The 12929-nt window shown below is 40.6% G+C and overlaps 1 protein-coding gene across 8 annotated transcripts in view; it reads left to right on the forward strand.

Annotated features, from left to right (window-relative positions):
* Positions 1 to 12929, forward strand: part of LAMA2 (laminin subunit alpha 2) — a 372327-nt gene that overhangs the window by 238213 nt on the left and 121185 nt on the right. For all 8 annotated transcript variants that reach the window (XM_035109029.3, XM_088666122.1, XM_088666125.1 and 5 more), the window contains 3 exons: positions 652 to 832; positions 7108 to 7244; positions 10161 to 10397. In XM_035109029.3, coding sequence (XP_034964920.3) covers positions 652 to 832; positions 7108 to 7244; positions 10161 to 10397 — 555 coding nt within the window. The remainder of the gene's footprint in view (positions 1 to 651; positions 833 to 7107; positions 7245 to 10160; positions 10398 to 12929) is intronic.

A 12929-nucleotide genomic window follows, 5' to 3' on the forward strand; every position in this document is an offset into this window, starting at 1 on the left:
TACCATTTCTATACCATTGCAAGGAGGGATGTCGTCTGCAGAGATGGAAAAAGAGAGGCATTTCCCTATCTCGTTTTGAATGTGCACAGTTGGCCTCCACATCATCTAAAGGCCTCAGAGGCCACATAAGCTTCACTCTGAAAGGCAGAATAATGGCTGTATGTGTCCTATGGAAGAGTGATAGCTGCCACACTAAATCAAAAGCCCTGTGGCAGTCCGAAAGAGGGCTCTTCTGTTAGCTCATCCTTTGTTATTAGGCACATCAGGAGTGCATATTAAAAGTTCCTTTTGCAAGGTGCTCCATTAGAGAAGAACCAAATCCAGAGTTTAGAATGCTTGGGATTACATTGTACTGATTCCTTAATGAGGACCAATGAATCAGATTTCAAATTAACTTTGGAGCTTTGTATTTCAGATGTTGGTATCTTATTCATTTCAGACTTCAAACATGAACTTGGTTAAATTGGGCTACAAGGAGAGGTGCCAGATTTGAACCTCCTTATTTGTTTTAATCTCTTAGGACTTAAACAAACTGCCTCATTCACATCCATTGACCCTTCAAGAGTCAGTGCTTCTCGCACACTTTTTTCCTTTTGCATTGCTTGCTATTTTTATTTCTGTTAAATGATTTCCCTCTGTCTACTGTGACAGCCTGGAACCTTTGGCGTACAGTCATCCAGAGGCTGTGTTCCTTGCAACTGTAATTCATTTGGATCCAAATCTTTTGACTGTGATGAGACTGGACAGTGCCATTGCCAGCCAGGTGTTGGAGGAAAGAAGTGTGACCGCTGTGCTCATGGATTTTATGGCTTTGAAGAAGGAGGATGCACCCGTAAGTATAGATCATCAACTTTCATTTAATAGATGGGGAGCTTTCCTTTTTATTATGTGTGTGAGGAGAAAGACTTCTTTCAGGCCCAGCAGTAGATCTGAGTTCATCACATTCTGTTTCTCTGGGATTTATCTCTAGGGAAAAATTTTTTAATGCACTTTAGTTTTTGTTTTATTTTTTGTTTTAAAAAATTACATGTAGCAAAATGCTTAAGGTTAACTCCAAAATATGCACTTTGCATTTCTTTTACAAAAACATACACACCAGGATAGATTTATTCTATTAACCAATTCCATCGTGTGTGGCTTGTAAGAAGTGTTCTTCCTTAGAACCTATAAGGCCCATGAAAAATATCTTAATAGTGAATGCAGGGTGGTATAATCATACACGGAGAACAGTTTCTTAAATAATCTGATCCCAAGCCACGCATTTTGCATTTAGAAGGTTCCAGGTTCCACCCATGGCACCTTCTGATATGACTAGGAAAGGGTGCTGGCTGAAAATCTGGAGAGCCACTGCTCATCCATTTTACTGGGCTAGGTGAACCAATGATATGGTTTGGCATAAAGTGGTGTTCCTGTTGTACAATTTTCCCTTGCAATATGTTATTTTTGTTACAAATAATAAGTGTTCGACTTGGAGCTACCTAGAGATAAATGTAGCAACCCAGAGCTAGGTCTAACAGGTGGAATATAATGGGTGAAAAAGTCTAGCTTTACATACTGCATTTCAAACCAGAAGGTGTAGTCTGGTTGCATATCTCTTCTGTTTCCACATGACACATCACAGGGTAAATGTAAGAGGAAAATATTCCTTACCAATTTCTGGGAGGCGCAAGTAAATCCTTGCAAAATGTACCACAGAAATGGAGCCTAAGCATTGCCAGGTGAAACTGATGGAAATAATAAATTATCAACTAAAATGAAAAAAATATAATCACATGAAAGTACCTCAGTTCTTTTAAACAATCCTGTCAGTAAAAATAAATAAATTGCAACTCTAATTTCTATGTGGTGCCTACTTTGTGTATTTGTGTTCATTATACAGCTCAATAAGAAAGAAAAGAAAATGGCCGTTCATTCTCTCTTCCACATGGTTACCTCTCTCCACACATGCCACCTCTTGCTCTAAGTGCTTCACACTTCCCGAGGCACACTCTCTTACATCGTCCTTTAAGTCATTCATCTTCAATTGGTGGCACAATGGAGTTGTAACTTTCTGTAAGGTGGTTTGTGCCAGCAGCCTCATTGTTCCTAATTTATTTATTTGTATATTTGTTTATTAAAAAAAAACATTCAGCAGCAAACCAAAATCTCAGAGGTAAGATTCTCTGTCACATGATAGGCACATATCTGAAATTGTCCACAGATTCTGATCTGTTTGGGTCCTCCAAGAAAGAAAATAGTTACCTCAAGGGTGGAGAACTTGTGGCTTTCCAAATGTTGCTGGACTTCAACTCCCTTCGGCCAGCATGGCCATTGGTCAGGGATAATGAGAATTCTAGCCTACAACATCAGGACGACCAAAGTTTCCTTGTCACTTGACTACATGATGGCAAGTCAGAGAGACAGAGAGGTGGGGGGGGAATAATTAAAAATGGTTCTCATCTTAACTGATGAGGTTAGAAATGGGTCATAGGTCTAGGAAGACTGCAGTCCACTGAATTAGACTTTTTATTTGGTGAGCAGGAGCAAGGAGCATACAGATAACATCAAATCTGGGTTCCTTTACTTCTCCATTTATCTACTGGCAAAGCTAAAGTGACAGAGTGTTTCTGCTCTGTTCCCCACTCTTCCTTCCAGCAAGAAACTTTAGCCAAAGGAATCATTCTCTCAGTAGCTGACCTAAAAAAATTGGGGAAAGATTCACAATGCAGAGAGCCTTCTGAAGACCACAAATGTGAGCTTTCCTGTGCGCTACTGGATCTTTGTATGTTAATTTATTCCCATTTTTTAAAAAACCTGGACTAAAACTTTTGTGTGTGTGGCAAAACTCCATGTAACATTGCTTCCCTTGGGTCTGAAGCCAACTCTCCATAGGGCACATCCATCCTCAAGGGACCTGCAATATAAGTATGACCTATATGAGTAGCAAAAAGATTTCTCAGTCTAAGATACAATAGTCAACGGAGCAACTTCCACAGGGAAATTGTGGGTGCACACAAGTTGCTGAATTGGACAGAATTGCTGAAAAGGGTAACATTAAGCCTATCTGAAGAATGATTATTTCATCCTTAGTTTGAAGCACTCAAATGATGCAATTACACAGGTCAGCTTATATTCCTTAATAGTGTGATTGATAGAAACCCTTCCCATTTAAGTCTTAAGCTTTTTCTCTTTCCTCAGCAATTCATATGAGCTACTTTTGATTAAAAACTTAAAGCCAGAAACTCATACCCCTGCATTTTATGCAATAAAGTATTTATTCTTCCTGGCCTTCAAACTCTTTACATTTGCACTACTCTGGAGTGCCTGATCTATGTCATGGGTGTGTGATGATGCCCAGTCCTACTCACTCAGAAGAGTGTTGAATGGGGCTTGCAAGGAAGTAGGCATAGGATATTAAATCAGATTATGGATCATCTGGCCCAGTAGTATCTACTCTAGCATTCTGTCTTCAATGTCTAAGCCAACAAGGTATTTACCACCACCACCACCACCCTGCTTCCCACCAACACCCACAAAAAAGAAAGCCTCTCTTAACTAGAGATATCAGGAATTGAACCTAGAAATTCATCTATGCAATGCTTGGGTTGCAACACTGAACTATATCCCTTGCCTGTTCGGCTTAAGTGTAGCAGTGGCCTAAAGGATATTAAATGTGATTTCAATCCATTCCGTCTATGAAGTAGCAAAAAGGCAACACTCTGGGCAGATGAATATTTCCTAAGAATTGTACAGATTGCATGCTGAACCACGGCTCTGTGCTTTTGTCTTCCCATACAAGAAGAGTCAATCTATAAAGGCATGCTTATTGTTGTGTAAAAGTTTAAACATGTCAGCACTTGGTAAGGGTAAGAGGTCAACTTTTGGATTCACGGAAGAGAAAACTTGAAATGAAAAACAAATGGTAACTGTAGTCTTAAGGCTCTTAGCACAAATGGGGATGGAACGAGAGCACAGTGAATGATCTTTGTGATTTGTCATTTTTTGCAGCAGTTGCAGGTTTGGAAAGCTGTTTTCTTTTGTGAAAACTTTCTGCAACTGATACCTGATTTATTCCAGAATGTCTAGCTCTGTCTCCTTCATTCTAAAATGTCACATTTTCAATCATACTAGGGTGGAAATAAATGATGAAAGAATTTGTGTTTACATTTTCACCATAAATTGTGCTCTAGCACCCACACACATGCATGAGATATCAATGTCACATAAATGTGTGTGGCACAAGTGTGGCAGATGCAATGGATAAAAATTGTAGGAGGGCACTTACAGAGCCCCACATCTCTTTGGGGTTTCCCATTCTCTTTAGTAGTCGTATGCACTCTGGGTTACTCTGTTGAAGACTCTGAAATGACATTCCTGGATTTAGCTAATGTTTAATTTGAGACACAGATCAGCAAATCATAACCATTTTAAAGCCAGCAACTGAAAAGAATTCTATTTTACAGGTGGGGAGTGGGTAAAAGAAATGTCATTTAATCTTCTTAGCTTTTGTTGCTCTTAAAAAAAATAAAGTTGAATAATTATATAGTATCATAAGTACAGGGACAAATGGTGAATATGAGTTCCACAGAAAAAAGATATTGGCCTTGATCAAGAAATGTTCTTGTACATTGATGGGCTGAATGCTTGCTGATGTACACAAGGATTATCATCCCTTCCTCTGTCAAGCAGATGGACACTGCTGTCAGTTTTGTGAGAGGAGAATAATAGAATTGCAGAGTTGGAAGGGACTCCAAGGGTCATCCAGTCCAACCCTCTGCATTGCAGGAATCTCAACTAAATCATACATGACAGATGACCATCCAACCTCTGCTTAAAAGGCTCCAAGGAAGGAGAGTCCATCACCTCTCGTGGGAGTCCGTTCTACTGCCGAGCATCTCTTAGCCACAGAAATTGCTTCATTTCCACTACATCAGCCATTTTAACAAGGGAAGAGCCCCCTTATGGGACTGGTGCCATTACATCTCTGAAATGAAGTATGATAGAAAGAAATGTCATTTGGCATAATAAATCTGGCAGATATATCACAAAACGGGGGGGGGGGAGTATTGACATTTGAAGACCAAAGATGTGTAAGAGGTATAAAGAGAGTCTGTTTCTACTTTTAATGAGTTCTGTAATTTCATTTTCTAGCACATTGTAGAGGGAAGAGGAAAGAACAGCATAATGGCTTACCAGTTAATCTTTTTAATTAAAGACAATGATACTGATGTCTGAAAACCCTGAGAAAAGCCAAATGCCTTCAGACTGCTTAAGAATATTCCAAAGAGATACACAAACTTCCATTAATTCAATGGTGCTTCAAAACTGCATCTAGCGAGCAACTCTCCATTCAGAGAGAAGACAGCATGATATGAGGGTGGACTATACTATTAGATTTTCAAAGCCAACTGGGTCTCCAGCTGATTCCTGTTTGAGACCCTGTGTGACTACTCACCATCTAAATGAGATGGAGAATCTTGATTGGAATTATTGCCTCTCTTTTTAAAATAATAATAATAATAATGGGACCCAGGTGGCGCTGTGGTTAAACCACTGAGCCTAGAGCTTGCCGATCAGAAGGTCGGTGGTTCGAATCCCTGTGACGGGGTGAGCTCCCGTTGCTTGGTCCCAGCTCCTGCCAACCTAGCAGTTCGAAAGCATGTCAAAATGCAAGTAGATAAATAGGAACCGCTACAGTGGGAAGGTAAACGGCGTTTCCATGTGCTGCTCTGGTTTGCCAGAAGCGGCTTTGTCATGCTGGCCACATGACCTGGAAGCTATACGCCGGCTCCCTCGGCCAATAATGCGAGATGAGCGCGCAACCCCAGAGTCGGTCACGACTGGACCTAATGGTCAGGGGTCCCTTTACCTTTACCTTTAATAATAATAATAATAATAATAATAATAATAATAATATATATTTAATGCAGCCAAGAATAAGTGGGGGGGTTAGATAGTCACTAGGGAGCTTCTTTTCTTCATACCATTTTTACAGTATGAATATTGCCTCCCCCCAAACTGATACTTGCTTCAATAGGCAAAGCTTATGAGCAGGACAAAAGTTAAATAGAATGGCCCCATTCTAGCAACCCACTTCCATCTTTCCAGCACCAAATAAGTTACCTTAGCACAGGTAGGCACCCTATGGGTCTCAGAGGCCCTCAGCGCAGCCCACTATAGGTGTCCAAGAAATTTCAATGTTTGCTACCTGCCATGTGGTTTTCTTTTTCCTACAGATGTGTTTGCTCCCCCAGGCTCCTTTGGAGAGGAACTGTGGGATATATAAATTGAATAAATGAATTCATTATTGTGGAGGAGGATGCACGGTCACAGTCATGTCTGTGCACCATGTTCCCCTTGTAAATCACACTGCCTTTTTTAAAAAAAAAAATTGGCAGATAAGGGAGTGCAGTTGTGTTGGGAAGGGTGATGTACATACTTTACTCCCCATGAAATCACAATGGAGGGGTTGGGAGTGTGGGCTCCTGTCACATCCACTGGCATACGGCCCTTGACTGACCACTTACCACCACACTTGGCTCTCAGAAGTAAAAATGTTGCCCAGTCCTGATAGCATTTATCTAAAATTGTGTTTCATACTCTATATTTCAGTCATTATAAGAAAAGAGATTGATGCATAGCTAGAGCCCCAAGAGTATGCTGGCAATGTGTTGCCTCATAGTTGATAGATGTGGCAAGTGATGGCTCTGTAAAGTTTCAGCCAGGCATTTCATGTTGTGGGCACATATACATAGCTCATTGTTGGGACTCTACTGCTTTTGTTTTTATTATTTCTATATCAGACCCAACTAGGTACATGACCTTGGCTCAGTTTTCATCTCTCCAGTCCATAGTTAGATGCACCCACCACAGATAAATTATTATTAGTATTAATTCATTTCTGGACCAGTCTTTACCACCCATGGGGAATCACATAACACACAACCATAAAACATGATAGAGTTGATGATCAAAACAATTATCCGTCAAACAATAAAACGAAACAGACAGTACAGTATAAAAACCTAAGATTTTGGACAACTGACATTACGATGACAGAATTTGCTTCCTTCAGATATTTTAAGCAATGTGCTTCATGTTGTCTTTCTCTTCATCTTCCCCATGAAGCTTGCGAGTGTGCCCATCTTGGTAATAATTGTGATCCACACACTGGCCGTTGCATTTGCCCTCCCAATACTGTAGGACAGAGGTGTGATAAATGTGCACCAAATCACTGGGGTCATGACATTATCAGCGGGTGCAAGGTGAGTGAACCTGTATTTTATCTCTGTGTGTTTCTTTGCTTTCCATGTGGTAAACTACTACTCTTTGGAACCAAAACCACAGTGGGAGTTTTCTAAAGAATCATAGAACTGAAGTTCTCTTTTGTGAGCATTGGCATTGGCCCAGATGACAGGATGTGCTATATTTGAATTGGAGCTGCATCTTTCAGAAGACAAAGTGTTCAAACTCCACATGTACCTTATTTCAGCTGTTGTGTACTGAAGTCAGAAGGACAGTCTGTCCAAATTTGGATATAATTTTATCCCTTTTCACAAAACAAAGGCAAAGTGAGCCTAAGGATAACTCAGAAGGCTTTGTATTGTGTCTGACAAAGCTTTCTTTGTTCCAAGCACAATTTTAATAGAATTCTGAGTGTCGTTCAAGGATACCAGTCTTCATGAGCAGTATTAGAACTGAAGTTGGTATTACATTGTCCCAATTAAAAACTGAAGCCAGAGATACAAGAGAGGTCCTATCTGAGTTACAGGATCAATTGTGGGTCTCCTAAATAATATTTCATTTGGTACACAACTCAACTTACCTATGAGGATATATTGGAATCGTCTCCGTGTATACTACCCTGAGCTTTGTGAAAGAAGATTGGTGCAAATGTGATAAAATAAAATGAAGGATCCATGGTACTACCATGTGTAGGCGCTAGGATACGTCTAAGCCTTTTATCATTGACTTGACTGTGGGCTTGTTGACACTTCTGCTTCCCCCATACCTAGAAAGCATGGTTTTCCACTTGCCCCATGCTTCCTAGGCATGGATCCACTGCTTTCCACAAGAAAACCCACTCTTCACTGAATCATACCAAACGTCAATCCACCGGGAAACTGAATGACGTTTGCTCTGATTCAGCAGTAAAGATCAAGTTTTCCTGAGGAAAGTGGTGGGACAAGCAGAAGTCTGGATAAGCCGTATGTAAAGTATTTTCTTTTGTCTCTCTTGAGCCAACTTTAATTCATAGTGAGAGTCATTGTAGTCTGGTGAATACCATGATGGCTTTGGATGTGATTCACCTCGTACCTCTGCCATAGGTTCACTGTGTGACCCGAGTCAGACAAGTTAGTTTCTCTCACTTCCAGGTCCCTCTCATTATGGTAAGATTCAAAATTACCGTCTCTTAGAGATATATTGGAAATGGGCATTATAAAGAATAAAATCGCCACATATCAAGCGTGTATACAAATGATCATTAATAGGAACATTAAGAGGCCTAACTTAACATTGTGGTAGTTTCTTTCAGTGTAGGCAAGCAATCAAATGCCACAGTGCTCTCTCTTAAAAGGCTGTTTTTCATGGCCATTCAAACCAGTTAACTAATGCAGAATAATTTATTTTCTTTTTGAGTTGTAAAGCTCCTCTCACAAAACCTCTGCCTTTCTTCACCACACAGATCACCAGGCTTCTGCAAACCAGCTTAATAGGGGTTGAGGACCTCTGTTTCAGCTCTGGGATCTCTCCTATCTATCCTCGCCTTGTCTATTATATGAGTGCATTAGTATGGCAGCTGCCACAGCACTCTCTAAATTAATAATGATATGTCAGCCAAGTCTTCCCTTTTAACGCATTGCAACTAATTTCTCTAAGGCAAGGTGTGATTGCCCCCTCTCCACTTGAGCTTTTAGTGGAGCCGATTTCAGAGCCCATCATAACTCACTGGCAGGGGAAGATTGTGTGAAGCTTCCTCCTTGCAAAACAAACATTACATTTGATTGTAATTTACTCTGCATATGGTGAACAATTTGCCCAGTAGGCATTATCCTCTGGCATCACTTACTGTGCAGGCTTCCTGCTCCAAATAGGCTTTAATTCTTAGACTACACAGAAGCCTGCCAGGCAATTCTTAACTGTTAGTGGTCCCAGATACATACAATCCAGAATTTGGCTGCCATATATACTGAGCGAAATAGAGCTTCAGAACAGATCTTATGATTTTAACTTGAGGTGTTGCCAATTATCTCTCTGATGGGGTTTCAGTGTGAATCATAAACTACTGCATTTCTAGCAATCTTTTTCAAAGCCTCCCAGCTCTACTTTTTCATCTTTAACAAGAGTGCCCATGGCTGCTGTTGTACTCTTGCCTGTTAATATAAGCCACAATTCTGGATACAACATTCCTCTTATGCATGTGTCCAAATAAAATATATTTCTGCTGTTGCCACAACAGCACCAGTGAGCATTATCTAGTGTGGATATTGGTTGGGTAATATATGTATTAATTTGCTGACCCTGTAAATTTTTATCCCTCCTAGTTTCCAATCATAAAAGAATTTTACAGTTGCAAACTATAGTAATAACAAATGTGAGCAGACCAAACCTTAAAGCAACAAACTGCTGTTTTAAATTAATCTGAAGTATCCAAATTTAGGATCAGCTCTGATGTGCTCAGTATCATTATTGTAGATTTGAAATGTAAGTTCAATACAGAATTAACATTGTGATCCTTACTCCCAAATGCCTTTTCAACTTCTTTGCAAACTGGACAAAGATTCCAGGACAAGAAGGAGTCCTTTCTGGTTTTGCAAAAGTTGTTTCTTTGATTTGATTGAAGACTTTCTCCATAACAAAGAGCTCCAAAACATTGTGCAAGCATTGATTCACTAGTGGAATTTATCGGACCTTAGTTTTCATGCAGGCTTTGTGATCCATACCAATCCACGTACTTTAAAAAAATGTCCTTCAAGTGACAAAATACCTAAGAAATGAATCCAGTATGTGTGGACTCTTTACCTGCACAAAATAGTTGCCTAGCCTATTGATGTAAATATGTTGACAATTGGCAATAGTTTCAGTTGTTCTTGAGGGAGTTGTTTTTCTTTGGTTAAAGATGAAACACTTTAACATAGAATCATTAAATGTTTTTATGGAACATCTCCTCTTCTCTTTAGGCTTGTGACTGCAGTCCAGCTGGATCTCTCAGTTTCCAGTGCAACCCTGACACTGGCTGCTGTTTCTGCCGCTCAGAATTCTCTGGGGAGAAATGCTCCGAATGCAGGCTGGGATATCGCAATTACCCGCAATGCAATGCCTGTGAATGCCTGGCAGCAGGGACTGAGCCACACACTTGTGATTCAGAAATGGAAAAATGTTCATGTTCTGATCATACAGGACAATGCACCTGCAAGGTAAGTGAAGTATTAGTCACCAAAAGTTTTATCTTTGTCTCTCAGCGTTCTCCACTATAGCAACTTTCATTTGGCTCAAATTGGTAGACAGCTGTTGATTAAATAATAGCGAGTGTCTTCCACCAGGTCACACACTCACAGCCTGAACCCCTGAGCAGTAACCCTAATTTACTTCAGTGTTTTTTAATTCCAAGTAAATAGGTATAAAGTGTGCAGTCCAGTGCTGAGGGCCTTCTGGCAGTTCCCTCGCTGCGAGAAGCCAAGTTACAGGAAACCAGGCAGAGGGCCTTCTCGGTAGTGGCACCCACCCTGTGGAGCACCCTCCCACCAGATGTCAAAGAGAAAAACAACTGCTAGACTTTTAGAGGATATCTGAAGGCAGCCCTGTTAAGGGAAGCTTTTAATGTTTAATAAATTATTGTATTTTAATATTTCTGTTGGAAGCCGCCCAGAGTAGCTGGGGAAACCCAGCCAGATGGTTGGGGTATAAATTATTATTATTATTATTATTATTATTACACTTGTGTTTGATGAACTTGAGTGCAAGGCTGCTTGTCTTGACTTGCTACATGGTTTCCAGCAAGAACAGGTCATCAGTTATCCTGAAACAGCAGGTCCTAAACTCCTTCTTTGTGCTATACATTCAAGGGATGAAGGAAGCAAGACAGAAATCCTTGATCTATCTAGGTCAGGCATTGGCAAACTCGGCCCTCCAGATGTTTTGGGACTACAACTCCCATCATCCCTGACCACTGGTCCTGTTAACTAGGGATGGGAGTTGTAGTCCCAAAACATCTGGAGGGCCGAGTTTGCCTATGCCTGATCTAGGTTTCTTGATCTACCTTTCATCCTTCAATAATTGACCAGTAGTGGGGCTGTTATATCTGGTGACTAGAGTTCATAGCTCCTTAGCTGTTGGCCTCCCTGGCCTCATGGGATCTACCTGCCCCTGTCCCAAAGCTAGAGACCATTCCACATTTCTTTCCTCTGGGAGCCAGTGGGATAAACAGACTCCAACCAAGTGCAGGAATGGAATAAAGTACAGAAAAGTTGGTATCAAGGTGGGATAGCTGAGAATTGGCCACTAGAGATTGGCTTGCTCTCCCAAGATCACTTCAAATTAACTTGGAGAAAGATTTAGGAAGCTGCAGGAGAGAAAGAAAATAAGTGGGCTTCTCCCCACCTCTGCAGCCTTTTATCTCCCCTCCCTTTGCAATGTAATGGGGTAATAAATTGAATGAGGGAAGCCCACAATTCTTCTCTAGTTTGGATTTCAGTCTGAACAGGAGGAAAAAAAGGGGGGAGCTTGTAAAGGATCACTAATCTTTGAGGCCACCTTAAACGAGCCTTTAAAATTATTTTCCAAGCAAGGCTCTGGAGAGCTTTGCTAGGCACCTTTAGTGATCACCTCAGTGCTGCCACACTCAGAAGTCCTGTTCAGACTGACAGCATGCACAGAATGTGGCACATACACTTGCCCCTATCCAAATTAGTCAGGCTTCAAGCATCAAAAAATTAACAAGTCAAATTAGCTTTGACTCTTTTATTCCCATTGAACCAGGACCATTGAGTTACAGGGGTCACCAACCTTTTTGGTGCAATGGGCACACATTTAGAATTTTGAAAGAGAGAAGTGGGTGCCACCCTCTCTGTGTGGCACTGAAAGCTCAGCATTTGTAGCAGCTACAATGTTGGAGGTTGTAATGAAAATTGCCCTTAAAGCACATGGGAATTCCAACTTTGTGTAGCTGTTGTTGTTGTTGTCGTCGTCGTAGGATAATGAACCTGAGATGATAGCATCTTGACTTGCACTGGATCAATAGGCTGCAAAATCATCTTAAATCCAAGTTCATTGCCTTAATGGATTTGTTTATGGTGCCCTGAGGTTTTCTCTTTTAATCAACAATGTATAGAATTAACATCATACCCACTAAAATGAATTGTTTGTGCGTGCGTATGCACACACACACACACAAAATTTGCCAGGACAATTTCTCATGGATTGTAGAAAACTTTTAATACTTTAATACTTTTCTTCAGCATGGTCAGCCTGTGTTAAAACACTGCCTGAATATATTCACAATTGTTTCTCATTCTTAAGGCACGATTCATTGACTGTTTGTTTACTTTTAGCCTCATTGGCTTTAATGTAACTACCCCATTGTAAATTATCATTACGTTGCCCTATTTATTTATATGGTTAAATGATGTGTAAAAACAGTTAAAGAAGAGCATAAGAGCAGCCCTGCTTGATCAAACCAAAAGTCCATCTAGTCTAGAATCCTCTTTGCCATTGTACCCAACTATATATTTCTGAAAAGCCCACAAGCAGAGTTGGAAGGCAAAACTCTTGTGTTGTTATGCCTACCTGGAAACAGCACATTGGTTGTAGCTCATGGTTTGTCTGAAGTGAGACAGGCCAGCAGCCTGCGACCAGATGACATGCTAAGGCAAACCATGGCTTAGTAGCAGTAGAACCAGGAGATGAGTGTAGTGCCTACCGGTACAATCTCCTGTCTGGAAACTTGCGCA

This window comes from Zootoca vivipara, chromosome 3 (genome assembly GCF_965207765.1).
Source record: "Zootoca vivipara chromosome 3, rZooViv2.hap1.1, whole genome shotgun sequence".
Lineage (NCBI taxonomy): Eukaryota > Metazoa > Chordata > Lepidosauria > Squamata > Lacertidae > Zootoca > Zootoca vivipara.